Below are 14241 nucleotides of genomic sequence, written 5' to 3' on the forward strand. Positions count from 1 at the left end.
TGCCGCCCCTCCTCCCCCTGCAGCAGGGCGGGAAGGAGCCTCGGCCCCTGGGCATCTGCTGCACAGCTCCCGTGTAACGCACCCCCGGCGGCATGAGGAGGCCTCGGGCCCGTGCCGCGGCCGCCCTGCAGCGCCGTCGGGCTGAGGGGAAGCTGCTTGCGAGGTCCGGGCGCTTCTGTCCCCGGAGCCAGGGCGGGCCCTTGCAGCCGCTTGGCAACCAAAAAGCGGAGAGCGGTCGCAGCCCCTGCAAAGGTCACGAGCAGGCGCCCGGGCTGGGTTGTCGGGCTGGCCTGGACACACAGACAGAAAAACAGACAGCCATGGCATCTCTGGGACGGAAGGGAACAGGTGCTCAGCACCCCGCCACACAGGACATAAAGCTGTTACTGTGGCGGGGCAAACTTGGGCAGGTGGGTGGAAACTGAAGAGCACCTTTGCTTTGTTGACATTGAGAGAGAGGGGAAAATAAAGTGCCATCAGCACTGCCTCCTTATCACGCTGGCATCTCCTACCCAAGTACAGACAGGACCTGCCCAGCCCAGTCATGAAAGCAAAGCTGCAAGCCAGCCTGCAAGGTGACCCTAAGCTCTGCCTGCATGTCACGTCTTGGAGGGTTGAAGACTGCCGTTGTGTGTTGTTAGGGCAGTGAGGATTTTCTGTGTTGCTCAAGAATTAAATCAGCAGCAAACAGCGAAATGCTAAAGTGAATGGCCTTTCTGGTAGAATCAAACCTCCTCTTCCCTCCCCCACCGCAATCAGTCAGTACCTGTAACGTAAATAGGATTGTTTCTTCTTCCCCTTCCCCACTTCTGACTTATGTTACACAAATTCTGATCTTGTGTGAACTGAGGCAGTGGGACATGTTCAGGCCATGGAGTGACTGCCCTTAGTTACAGCATATGAGTTCTGTCATCCTTCAGCCAGTTTGGGAAGTGTCCAACCCCACCTATGCCACAGATCTATAAGCCCACGTCAAATATGCCACCCCTGAGAGATCCTGAAAGAAATCAACAGCTCTTAGCTTCTGCCTGCCTGCTCCAAATTACCGGTTGCTCTCATCAGGTGCTTTTTCAAGCCCTTCCCTTGGGGGTTGTTGGAATTAATCTGACTTTTTTCCCCAGTTCCCCTGTAGACACGTGGTGAGTTTCATTTCTGTCATCAGTGTTATTTTCTACCTACATAGACTTGTTTGTGTACATGACTGAAACCCTAATACATGCATTTTTACTAGCTGAACAGATTAGGACAACAAATTATGCAGTTGGAAGTCTGAAAAATTTTTCATTTCATTTTGTTTCCCTCTTTCTCTCTCTTCCTCTCCCCTCCTTCCCCCCCTTGGATTTTGATCGTTTCTCTCTCATCTAAATCTCACTCTAATGCCTTTTACTTCAGCTACTTACTTGCTCTGTGATCCAGGGCAAGTCACTACAACCTGTATCTTATTTTGCCATTTTATAACATGGGAATAATTAACCATTTTGAGATATTGTTTATAAAGCACTTTAACATTCTTGCATGAAGGGTACAGTACAATTATAGCATACAAATATTGGGGAAAGAGTTTACATATGTTACTCATTTTACATAGGTCATTTCCTTTTCAGAGTGTAAAACATGGATTTGGCCAACCATGGACTTATTCTGCTGCAGCAGCTGAACGCTCAAAGAGAGTTTGGTTTCCTGTGTGACTGCACAGTTGCTATTGGTGATGTCTACTTCAAGGCCCACAAATCTGTCCTTGCATCTTTCTCAAACTACTTCAAGATGTTGTTTGTTCATCAGACCAGGTAACTATAAAAAGATTGACTGTTTAACACGTTATTCAGTTCAGGCAAGAAAGCCTAGGTGCATTCTGAAAAATGTTTATTTAATTTCTTATTACTGTTCAAAGAAAACCTGGAATCAGTTCTTATTTGTGAAAAACCTTTAAAAAGGACACTTCATGTCTATGAATAAACTGTCAAGGAATCCAGTCTTTTCCCACTGCTACTTATAATTAGTACTTTTCACTCTTGTCATCTGCTCAACATTAACCCTTTTAATGTCTGTAAAAGAATGGACAAGAGCCAACAACCCCTTAAATAATTGGTTGCGAGAAAGACTGTAAAATAGGCTGGCGATTTAATTTTTACTCTCTCTGGCTTTCAGAAATGCTGTGGCATTAAGGTTTAGTGAAATGATGCTGAGTGATGAAGGATTGCACAGCCATGGAAAATAGGCTGTGTCCCTTAGCTCAGAGCTGTCCAACTGTTAGCCTGGGAAGTGCAGCCCCTAGGCTCCTACCCAGATTCTCTCTCTCTTACCTTTCAGTTGGAGGTGCAGTTGTGATCCCTAGACTCCCCTTCCCTCAGCTTTTGCTTCTTTCTCCCTCCCCAGGGGGCAGGGCAGTGCAGCCCAAAGCACCAGGGGAGCTTACTGTGTGGGGTAGGGTGCAGCCCAAGAGCTCATGGCCTAGTGGGAACTCTACTGGTGTGGCCTGTGCAGCATGTGCAAGACCCTCAACCACTTAGAAGTTGGACAGCCCTACCTTAGCTGTTTATTTCACAGGCATGCTAACAGGCAGAATTTTTGTAAAGAAAGTAAAATACTTGGTTGTTAGCCAGCCTCCAGTAAAATACAAGTTCAACTTTGTCTCCTTTTCTTTTAAATGTTAAAAGATTTTCTTTTAATATTTTCCCAGCTTTTTGAACTAGCACTACAAGTTTAATCAAGTTGGTATATTAAATCCAGAGGCAGGGAGCCTGTTCAGACCCAATACCCATCAACTTATCATTTTCCCATCCTGCATATTTCAGCAAGGACTGAGGTGGAAGGGTTTTATGTGAGAGAGAAACGGGGGTAGTCTACAATGGTGAATGAGAAGACTTTTATTGAAGACTTAGAGCCAGATCTCTTCTACCTGTTAGGTCTTTAAGCTTAGACACCTGAGTGCAATTTTGTACCACCCTGCTTGAGTCTGTGAAAAGTTTGTGTCTGCTTTTGTAACATGTCACCATCTGCCCATTAAGACCAAGTTACTAAAATAGCAAGGAGGAGGAGAAACCCACTCATCTTTAGCATTAACAGTTTTTCAAGAATTTAGAAAGGGTGGTATAGGATTAGACTTCAGCCCCCAAGTCTACTTACATGCCTGATACATAGAATAAAATTTGGTAGTTGAAATAACATAAACTAAACAAGGGATAAGCATGAATAAGAGCTTCTGCTTATTCCTGTCCTTGACTACCTGCTGCCCTCTTGCTTGGCTGCTGGAGAGCCCTTCATTGCAAGGCCACATAACAGTTCTATGCCACAACGTTCTTTGCTCTGGGCTATATCCCTCACAATCCTTTGCCCTTCGCTGTGTCCTCCCCAGTACCTACTGATAGTCAGGAGTAAGCTAATTTATCAACAATATTAAATATTTGTGTATGCAGCTGCTTTCACGTGTGTATAAGATTTACTCAGCTGTAGCTGCAGAAAAAATGATTAAAGAAAGGAATAAGAAAATACAGGATAGAGGGATCTAGTTAATTGCCAAAAACACCTGACAATCTTCTTTCTGTATGTGACAGGCTTGAATTTCATTATCCTCAATGCTGTAGGACCCACTTGTGTGTGCCTCACTCTCCAATCTAAACAAATGACAACAAAAGCAAAACGTCGAACAATTTTTGGTTTTCAAAGTGCAAATTACATTTAATTTGGTGGTTCTCCAAATAACAGAAAATAGGTTGTAGGAAAAGAGGGGCTTTACTGTAACAGAATTCAGGTTTTAGCAATGTTAAATTCTGATAAAAAACTGGGGGGGGGCACACACCTGATATTCTTGTAAGCCACAGGGCAGTTGATGTTTGACCAAGAATAAACACAGCAGAAAATAATAAATGAATAAATAAATAAATACAGGAAATAAATACATATATACATACATAAAAGGTTACAGTCATTTGGAATACATTTATTTTTCAAACCAATTGGTTTCCTGAGGGTAAAACTGTCCAGTTTCAAGTGATCAGAGACATTAAAACTTTGCCTCATTTTTCAGAGTGCTTCTCTTCTTACAAACCACACCCTCTGCTTCCAAGCCAAAAAAAAATCATTACCAGACCTGCTTGTTTATATTAACTATAGAGTGCACTGTACACAGTGTGATTGTTTTACAGTTTGTTTATGTTCAGGTACTGTTAATCAGAGGGTGGTGACAAGTGTGACTCTCCTTCCTAGATTTCCAAGACTGACCACTTACATGGTTCAGTTAAGGGGCTGCTTAAGATGGTAAGAGTTTCTGTCCACAGGAGCATCTCACCTGTTTGTTGGAACAATCATCTGTTATCATTTCAGTTATAGGACAAAGAGGAGTTTTTTAAGCAAATAATTCTTTTGATATGTTTCTTTGGTATTTCTCGTACAGAGCATTCATTTTTATTCCTGCTTTACTGACATAGATTAGATTTTAAGAGTTCTCTCATCACTTATTTATTACTTTGTTTTATTTTCAGTGAATGTGTTCGTTTGAAAGCAACTGACATACAGCCAGACATCTTCAGCTATCTTTTGCATTTGATGTATACAGGGAAGATGGCACCTCAGCTGATTGACCCAGTTCGATTAGAACAAGGAATAAAGTTTCTGCATGCATATCCACTAATTCAAGAGGCCAGCCTTGCCAGTCAGGGAACCTTTTCACATCCAGATCAAGTTTTTCCATTAGCATCTTCATTGTATGGCATTCAGATCACAGATCACCAGATAAAACATCCCACTAAAGTTACATCAGCAACTGACAAACTTGGGCGAGACCCAAGGCCACAGACTTCCCGGATGAGCCAGGAGCAAGCATCTGAAGGCTCACAGTTAGCTTCAACTCTGCCACAAGTAACCAGGACAAACATGACTACATCTGACCCATTGCAGTCTTCACTGTCCCCAGAACTGGTTTCCACTGCTGGTAATAATTCTCCTCCGGGAGAGGAACCCAACATGGAAGCATCTTCCTCAGATGAACAGCCCACTTCACTCACAATAGCACACGTCAAGCCAAGTATTATGAAAAGGAATGGAAGTTTTCCAAAATACTATGCCTGCCACCTCTGTGGCCGTCGGTTCAATCTGCGCAGTAGTTTGCGCGAACATCTCCAGATCCACACAGGAGTGCCCTTCACATCAAGCCAACAAGGGGAAAGTAGCATGTCCCTGTCTCTCTGCAACAACACAGCTGACAAAGATGCCATGGAAGTGCCTGAAGCTGGAATGATTAGTGACAGTGAGTTGCAACAGATCTCAGATTCCCCCATAATTGATGGACAGCAGCAAGCAGAAACACCACCACCCTCAGACATTGCAGACATAGACAACTTGGAGCAGACAGATCAAGAAAGAGAAGTGAAGAGGCGGAAGTATGAATGTTCCATCTGTGGACGCAAATTCATTCAGAAAAGCCACTGGAGGGAGCACATGTACATACACACTGGCAAACCTTTCAAGTGCAGCACTTGTGACAAAAGTTTCTGCAGGGCCAACCAAGCTGCCAGACACGTGTGCCTGAACCAGAGCATGGATACTTACACTATGGTGGACAAGCAGACTCTGGAACTCTGTACTTTTGAGGAAGGCAGTCAAATGGACAACATGCTAGTACAGACCAACAAACCCTACAAATGCAACTTGTGCGACAAAACGTTTTCAACTCCCAATGAAGTGGTTAAACATTCGTGCCAAAATCAAAACTCTGTCTTTGCTCTAGAAGAGGATAGATCCATTCTGCTAGGTAGTGGGGACACAGAAGTGACGGAGACAGAGAACTCAGTGTTAGCCTCCATTAAAAAGGAGCAGGAAGCAGTGTTGTTGGACTGAATATGAAATCTGTATCAATTTTTTAAAGTTTCTTTATTCATTTTTACTAAACCAATTCTCTCCCCCTCCCCCTCCAAGCACCAGAAGTACACTGGTATGGTAGAAAATTGGATCTTGCCCCTCACACCAAAAAAATAAATAAAAGGCTTTATATATCAGATCACAACATAATTCATTTTAATGCACAGGAACATGCCTAAAGGTAATTCAGCTAACTTTGTCAATAGTCCTAGTAAGCTCAAGTTTGATAATTTTTTTAAACAAATTTTAGACTTTTTAAAAGCATATTTAAATGCAATGAAGTGTGTACTGAGAAACAAGAATATCATTTTGGTAAACAAAGAATAAATATGCAGTTATTTTCCCTGGTAACAAGCCTTTTGAAAAGAACTCGCAGACAATGCAGCATGTTTTCTAGAGCAATACCTACAAACTGGGTAAGATCACAACTAACAAAAGGCTTAGAATTTTGCATAATGAACCCAGGATTTTTTTTTTCTTTTAGTTTTTAGTTTTCCCTCAAGTATACCATTTGGTATCTGGCTTCAGGTAACATTGTTGACATAATGTCCATTCAAGAAAATGTAGTTACTTAGTCAGCGTTGACTACGGTAGCTATAACAATAATGTGATGGCAATCTTTTTATATATGCACACATATATATAAGTGTGTTATGCGTGTGTGAGTGATAGATGCAGGGTAACTAGGTGCACACATACTTTCTAAACAATTGGCCATCTTTCAAGTTCAACAAAAGAAGTCCTTTAGTTATGATTGTTTGACTGATCAGTTATTACACAAGTTATTTTTTAATTACATGTGAACTGCTCTGGACTGTGTGCATTTTTTATTATCCTGTTGAATGGAAATTCATATAACAGTGTTGTCACCGAAGACATGAAGGAAACTAGAGAATAGAGAAATGATATGCCGGTGAGCACTGTGCAAAAACCAGTGCTACATTCACAAGTGTAGTAGCCATAGATTAGAGTCACTCCTGGTAAAAGAGAAGAGAGACTTGATCACTGTATTCATGCAAGGAACCTCCAAGACTTTTTGGGGTCTAACTGCATGAGTTCAGTAAAAAAAACAAACACAAAAACACTGGTTGGCCCTTCATTTAGTAACAGGCACCTTCTAATAGAAAGTAAAGAGGGAAAGATGGCTATGGATCATGGTTTTAAAATGAATTTGCAGTGCTGACTGGTAACTCCTGTTATTGAAAGGGACTCCCATTACATAAGACCCCCAAGACAAAGTACACAACAGCTGAGAGGATCAAGAAGTAGTTTTAGCTACAACTCAGGATGGCGCTGCATCTTTGTGTTTAAAAATCAAGTTGATGATTTTTATTTTTTATTTTGTATAGATGCCCGGAATTTTTGCCAATAGCCTAAAAACTAAGCAGACAGCAGTAAGGAAGCCCACTGAAAAGTTACTGGGCCAATAGAAGGCTTAAGTAGACAGAATAAGCGCTCCATCATAAATGGAGGCAGTGTGTGTGAGGGCAAGTCATGAACCACAGCTCTGCTCTGTGTATACATTTAAATCAAGTATCATTTTTTGTGTATAGTTAAGTTCGCAAGTTTGTAAGTTTTTTATACATCATTTCATTGAATAAAAATTGAATTAAATTGAATGTGATTTATTTTGAGTCTGATCTTAAAGGTTATTGGCTTCTTGATCTATCCAAGAGGGCTCTTTTTGAAGCTATCCAAGAGCCAAGAGAAGCATACCATATATCTTATTAAAACCCATTTCTATATAAATGAATAGTGGCTTTCTAAACTTGCTTAAGTGTCATATCAGATTGACAGAACTGAAATTGAGAATTAACTGCACACTATAAACCTCCTTCCAGGAGGACTCCCCCTTTGAACTGATGTATATATCTCATTATCTAAAACGTCATATTTTCTGTATCTTCTGCATTCAATGTTGCAAGTTTAAAACTTTGTAAGGGTCTTTACCTGACACTGTGGCTGTTTCTTTTTCTAAATTAATCTCTACTTGTTTTAGTGGTTTGTTTGAAAGGAGAACAGAGAAAGGAGGGAAAAATAGATCTTGTCAAAAACCAGTCAGAATAAGAGTGGTTTCAAGATAACAATGGTTTATTAAAAATATCTTTGGCTGTTCAGACTCATCTCTCAGGGGGCAGTCCTGTCAAGAAGGGAAGCAACCTCACTAAAAAAAAAAAAAGGAAAGAACTTGTTTTGTACATTTGTGTACCTTTTATGCAAGTTCTTTTTGAATACCCATTTCTTGTCTAGAACTGAGCAATTACATCCAAGTTACTGCAGCTCTCAAACACACCAGTGCTTACTTGGCCTATTCTCATCCTTCAGACTAAATGAAAAACATTTCAGTCTACAGAATCATTAAATCAGGAGATTACCTGTGGAAAAATTGTTTGCAAGTTATTACACAGGCACTATGAAATTTACTTTCTGTATTAATTACACCTTTATAGCACAGATATAATATAGAAGAAAGTTTGAAAAAAATCTAATTGGTGTTAATGTATGTAGTTCTAGAAAACCTTACATTTCCTCTTCAAAATTCTTTCATTCACTTAAAGTAATAAAGCTGAGGATCTCTCAAATGAGGGGAAAAGGGTACTTCAGGAAATATTAAATAGAGCAAAATCCTGGTACAACTGAAGACAACAGGACAGAGTGGGACCAGAATTGCATTCTCACTGTATAATTTAATTATTGCTAGCAGGCTGGCATGAATCAGTGACAAAACAAATTGCTATCACCCTGATGGCCAGATTTCAGAAAGTAAAGCACCTACACCACCAGTTCCAGTGAATGAAAGCAGCAGGGCTGCTGAAAATTAAGATCTCTCTGCACAATATAAATAATGAGCTAATTTTTGTCATTTTTATGTTAAGTATTCCTTTGGCCATAACCTTCTAGTTTCCCAGCAATGTCACTAGTCACACAGGGGATGATGATTCATGGGGGTGCTGGAGAGGGGGAAGAGAGGAGATGGTTTTATTAATTTTTAGCAGCAACAACATTATTGCTGCTGCTTCCTGTAAAAGACCACCACAAATTACTTTAGAAAAGTCTCTGCTTTTTAGTTGTTCAGCTTTAATGGGCTTAAAATTGTACATCAGCAAACACTTTCTATTCAACATCTTATTGCTAAAAATAGCTTCTACAAACACTCTAGTTTATTAAAAATACCATTCAACGTTGCAAAACAATCGCGCTCTCAGGTTTGCTAACACTTATGATATTTTCTATCTTGCCAAATAGTATAATTCAGCAGTGCTCGACCTATGGGCTGCATCCAGCACAGAGGGCCAGGCTGATCCTCCTGCAGACTGACCCCATGAGCCCACCCCATCCGGGATCTAGCCTGTGGACTGACTCCACCTGCAGGATCCAGCCTGCAGACCTGCCTCATGTCATTCATCCAGCCCACAGGTCCAAAAGATTGAGCACCACTGGCTTTGTATAAGAGGTACCTTTGCTTTCTGGAGAGTTGTACTGGTCCTTCTCAGCACAAGAACGATAAAAAACTGAAGTGCCCTGCCACTGAGCATGTTACCAGGTTTTTCCATATTCCTCAAAACTTCCATCCCCTAATATAATAAACAAGATAATAAAGAAATTAACTTTGGTAAAGAAGCAGGAATTGTCATTTAACTATTGTCTCTTTAAAGGCTAAAGATGTTTCACAGCCATGAAGCATTGGGAGAGGCTGAAGGCATGGAATTGGACATCAGGAACATACTGCAACTCAAAAAAAGAGAAAAAAATGAGTTACTGTACTGTTTTCATGATGAAATCTTTTAGATCAAGGTTGTCAGCATAAAAAGCCCAAACGTTTGTAGAGCTATCATCCTACATTTACAACATGACTATGAACAGTGAACATGGGTTGTCTGTAAAAGATTCCTGACTGTCAACTCTAGATAATACAATACCAATTAGGCACAGACCAGGGAAGGCATAGTGAAAGGCTGTATGTCTTTGCATACTGTCCTACACATGTGCATTACCTTGGTCAGCAGTGAGAGAAATCCGTTGTCCATGCCAAATTTTGGCTTCTCTTAAGACATCTTTCCCTGGAACCAGACTGAAGCTACCAGACTCACTTTAGTTAAGCTGCTTTACAAAGGAACTTAAGAGCAAACTTGAGTGCTTACTGCAAAAAATCCTAACAAGCATCCCAAGGCTATTCGCATCATCCCTTCTTCTCTTTGCATATCACTGCCCCTAGTTCATCCTTATCTAGACATTCTCAAGCACCTTTCCCCCCCATCCTCCTATGTTCTACCAAAAATAAAATAGGAACATCCCAAGAGTTATCATTTCGCTCCCTCATGTCAAGTTTATATGGTAGAGGGGACATATGCTAGTGTTGTGAGGTCCTGTCTTGAGGTGCCCAAAGATTTAATTAGCAATTCCAAGAGATATAGTACCCTGTGACATGTTGATCAGGCCTACAAAGCAGCAGAGGCACCCACATAATGAAATAGCAAATACTGGGATTTTGATTTCCCAGCAAAAGGAAGGCCAAGCATTTTTGAAGTAGTACATCAGGAAGGATGATGGTATTCAAGGAAAGGCAAAGTTTAAAGAAGTTGAATGAAACCCCTTGAGAGACTACACTAAATCTGTTCTACTTGGTTTCTCTCCCATTTTTTATTTATTTTAGACAAGTTGTTTCTCTTGGACATACTTCTGAATTTGTACAGAGTTTCCTCATGAAGCACATCAGTATTTTTCCACTGCTAAATAAGCAATCCATTTGCTTTCCTAGGTTTTCCTTTTTTGATTACAGGCCTGAGGAGAGGCTCAAAAGAAGGTCAGGTCAGACTGAAACAAACTGATGATCGTGGTCAGGGCAGGAGAAGCTGGAGAACAATTGGGCTGATGAGAAAGCACTACAGAAAATGTTAAGAGACTGACAGGAGGCAAGCTTAGAGCACATTGATCCTGCATCCTATCCATTTCTTGAATGTCTTGTTAATACTAAGGGCACATGGTTAATCTACTCTCAGTGAATCAATTCAGTTAATTTCAAATCTTTCCTTTCAGAGTGAGTTCTTGCCCTTGTAAGCAGGTTCCTTACCCTGCTGCTTTAGCAAAGAGAGGCAACTGGTTTCAGGCTGCAAAGGTTTTTTCATTCCTTCCAGCTCTGAAGCTTCCTACCCATCATAAACTAATTAACCAACACAAAAACATATACATATACTAACCAAACAATAAACAAAACAAGAAACCAACTTTCTACCATCCTTCAGACAAAGAAAGGGAACCACACTAGCTCTCTGCTTCTTCCCAGCACTACAACTTAGCTACTCTCCTCTCCACTCTTACCCCTCTTCCTAGCCTCACCCTTATTACCTGGGCAGCAGTTTCAGCTGGTTCCTCACCGTCCAGGCTATTAGCTGCTGACCACCTGCAGCTGGCTTTCAACCAGCTGAAGCCTGAGTACCTCCTTATACCCTTGTGAGTGGGTTTATAGTTGAAAGACATGGGAAACATCTATGTAATTTCTGGCTCCTGTAGCCTTGTTGCCAGGATACACCGAGTTTAGTTCAGTTTGCATTCCTGGGGAAAGCAGACTGAACATCATCCAAGACAATCACAGAAATTAAAAATGAGAGAGAGATTAGGTCATATATATCCTGTCATGCTACTGGGTTGGAAGTCATTTTCAAACCCTTCCACAGCCGTGTGCATTTGTGACACGGCTTGTGTTTACATCTTCATACCTAACATCTCTGTGCAGCAAGATCACCGGTGTCAGGGGACCCTTACATCATGTCAGTTCCCCCGACATAGCTAGTTCATCATTCAATCTTTCAGTTAGAAAGGAGTAACACCTGCTTTAACAGTGCTCCTGGTCTAGGCAGAGCATTGGTCTGTAGCCTAGTTTGGATGCCCAGCTGCAGCTTGCTTCACTCCCATCCATTTCTCCTTGGTGGGGAACAGCAGCATTTGTAGCAGGGATGGTTGGTAATATTGATTTTACAGTATGGGTAGGACCCAACAGTTAAACTGTTCATAGATTCTGTTATAGGCTGCTTAATGAAGGAAGCATGCTATGGACCAGAAAATGAATGCCTCTCTCTCTCTCTGTCTATAGGACACAAACACCATCCTTTGTTCATCCACTTACGCAGCATCTGAGGTTACCAAAGCTTTATCATGGTGTATCATTACTGGAGAGCAATTTTGTTGAGGGATATTTGGATTGAGAGGTTTTTTCATATTAAAGAAAAGAAAAAAAGGTAGCCAAGAGCTCCCTCAGCTTCTAGTAATACATTAAATCCTCAGTCCTCATGAGTTGCTAATATCACACAAGTAGGTACTTGATGGGAAGGTTTCCCCAGCATGATGTGGGGATGTTGGTGGAAGACATTTGTTTCATTCCACTTCTGTTTAGACCAGTTGTACTCAGCCTCCTTAGACGCAAAGCACCCCTCATTAAATTCAAGGCACCCTTCCAAAACTGCCAGCTCACTCCTGTTTTGACTACAGAAAAATAATTAAGCAATTGTTTTGTTGCAAACAACTCAGAAAGACTGCAATTTGTTTTTAAGACCATATATTCCTATGTGACATCTCGCAGGGGTGTAGGTTGTAGCCGTGTTGGTCTAAGGACATAGGCAGACAAGGTTCCTTGGGTGAATCTGATATCTTTTATTAGACCAACCCAAATAGTTGGAGAATAGTTATTAAGCAAGCTTTCAGATTCAAAAACCCTTCATCAGGCTAAGGAAGTTTCAGCAGTTGGTGGAAGAGCGCACACCAACTGCTGAAACTTCCTTAGCCTGACAAAGGGTTTTTGAACCCGAAAGCTTGCTTAATAACTATTCTCCAACTATTTGGGTTGGTCTAATAAAAGATATCAGATTCACCCAAGGAACCTTGTCTGCCTATGTGACATCTCTGGGTTTATCTTGTGACACATAACAAGGTTAGCATTGTGTGGCACCCCATAGCACTCTTGAAAGGATCTCACCCCAGTTTTAGCACCAGTTCAGCTTCCCAGCTTCACTTTTCACCTGCTCCTAGATTTGTGACCGCCCACCTCGCTTTTGCCTACTGATAATCTTGTCCTATCCTTGCTATCCCTAAAATCATGTGGGCTACCCAAGAAAGTTAACTTTCCTCAGATGCCAAACTATTGGAGGCTTTTCTAAAATTTTCCCTGCACTGCTGCCCACTTTCTCAGCCATTTAGTATAACAGAATCACAAGACTGCTGAATGACACAACTGGTGATGGTGAAATCAGATTTTGCTCCCACACAAAAAAAGGAAAAAAATATCAAATAGACAAGACAGATAAGGATGCTGGGAAAAGAAAGCCTCCCTGAATGAGTTCAGTCCTTTGGAAACAGGGGTTAGGCCAAAGGGTGCAGAACAGATAGAAAACTCTGACTGTCCATACCCAACAATGGGCACCTAATTTTTTTGTGGGCTCCACAAGGGCTTATAACCCTTTGTGGAGTAGAAATAGTTTATGATACTTCTTCAGCAATATCTTGGAAAATCTTTTGTAAATGAACACAATAAATAGAAGGCTTAGGGGAAAAATGCAAGTTAAAAGTAAAAATTGTAGTTACTCACATGCTTTGGCCCACATCTGACATGGCTGCTGAAGCTTGTTTGTGGAATTCTTTCAACTAGTCAGCTCTCTCTTGACTTGGTACAGGTTTCCTAAACCTCTTCACTTGTAAACTCACTCAAGCATTACAATTAGAAATCCAGAAGTTGCTCATTCTTCTCCAGTGTTTTTCAGTCTATTCTCCACTTTCCCTTTGAATTCTTGGATGCCCACGTAACTTTACACTTACAGTAGCTACCTCTATTTTTACAGTTTGTTCCTCAACCTCTGAAGGCTAAGGTCCTTTTCTAGCTGAACTTAGTTTCTATCCTAAGAGGCAAGCAAAATCCAGAAGGCCTGGCCGGCTTGAACCTTTCTTGAGTTCTGCGCTATCCCACTGGGTTGTCAGACTGTCACTCCAAGCCCTCATCCAATTCTTTTACCCCTTTTGAAGTTGAGGGAGGAATCATATTTTAACTATTTCTTATCCTTCTGCACAACTGTCCCAGCTAATCAGGTCTCATGCAGGGACAAATGAGACAAGTGAGCTCCTGTCCTGATCTTAGAATATAAGCATGTTCTTAAATTAATGCATGAGAGTTAGGGCTACTGGGAGGTCAACCCACTATGCACCAGGTTACCAAATAAAAGCCAACCTGCTCAGCTATTTGCTGCAGCATCATGGTGGTCCTTTACTGCTGCTTGCTATAGTTGTATATTCCCCCAAGCTGGTGTGCAAACCCTCAGATTCGTAGTAGCTAAGGAACTTAACCCTACAAATGATCCAGATTCTACTCTCCACATATGCTGCATAAGTCTTCTCAGGCCC

The 14241-nt window shown here is 41.2% G+C and overlaps 1 protein-coding gene and 1 long non-coding RNA gene across 6 annotated transcripts; one reads left to right on the forward strand and one right to left on the reverse strand.

Annotated features, from left to right (window-relative positions):
* Positions 1-6: 6 nt before the first annotated feature.
* On the forward strand, positions 7-7342 carry ZBTB2 (zinc finger and BTB domain containing 2). 5 transcript variants are annotated; one of them, XM_014520476.2, is made up of 3 exons: positions 7-1139; positions 1605-1787; positions 4482-7342. In XM_014520476.2, the coding sequence occupies exons 2-3, from the start codon at positions 1615-1617 to the stop codon at positions 5833-5835; spliced, it is 1527 nt and encodes a 508-aa protein (XP_014375962.1). In that variant the 5' UTR covers positions 7-1139; positions 1605-1614; the 3' UTR covers positions 5836-7342. The 5 variants fall into 5 exon arrangements, with proteins under 5 accessions (XP_014375962.1, XP_006024903.1, XP_006024904.1 ...); XM_006024841.3 differs by having other exon boundaries at positions 7-1062; XM_006024842.3 differs by having other exon boundaries at positions 7-575.
* A 3-nt stretch (positions 7343-7345) lies between these two features.
* Positions 7346-13782, reverse strand: LOC102378293. The gene is made up of 3 exons (XR_323971.2): positions 13436-13782; positions 9315-9431; positions 7346-8020 (listed from the first exon to the last, which is right to left on the reverse strand). It is a non-coding gene; the product is annotated as an uncharacterized LOC102378293 (long non-coding RNA).
* Positions 13783-14241: the final 459 nt, after the last annotated feature.

The sequence above is a fragment of the Alligator sinensis genome, unplaced genomic scaffold, assembly GCF_000455745.1.
Source record: "Alligator sinensis unplaced genomic scaffold, ASM45574v1 scaffold1177_1, whole genome shotgun sequence".
In the NCBI taxonomy this organism is placed as follows: domain Eukaryota; kingdom Metazoa; phylum Chordata; order Crocodylia; family Alligatoridae; genus Alligator; species Alligator sinensis.

What these genes read in the sequence shown, in the direction of transcription:
- ZBTB2 (XM_014520476.2), top strand. Translation starts at nt 1,615, where the DNA reads ATGGATTTGGCCAACCATGGACTTATTCTGCTGCAGCAGCTGAACGCT. An exon ending in TTGTTTGTTCATCAGACCAG is followed by an intron (nt 1,788 to 4,481) that starts GTAACTATAAAA and finishes TTTTATTTTCAG; the next exon opens with TGAATGTGTTCGTTTGAAAG.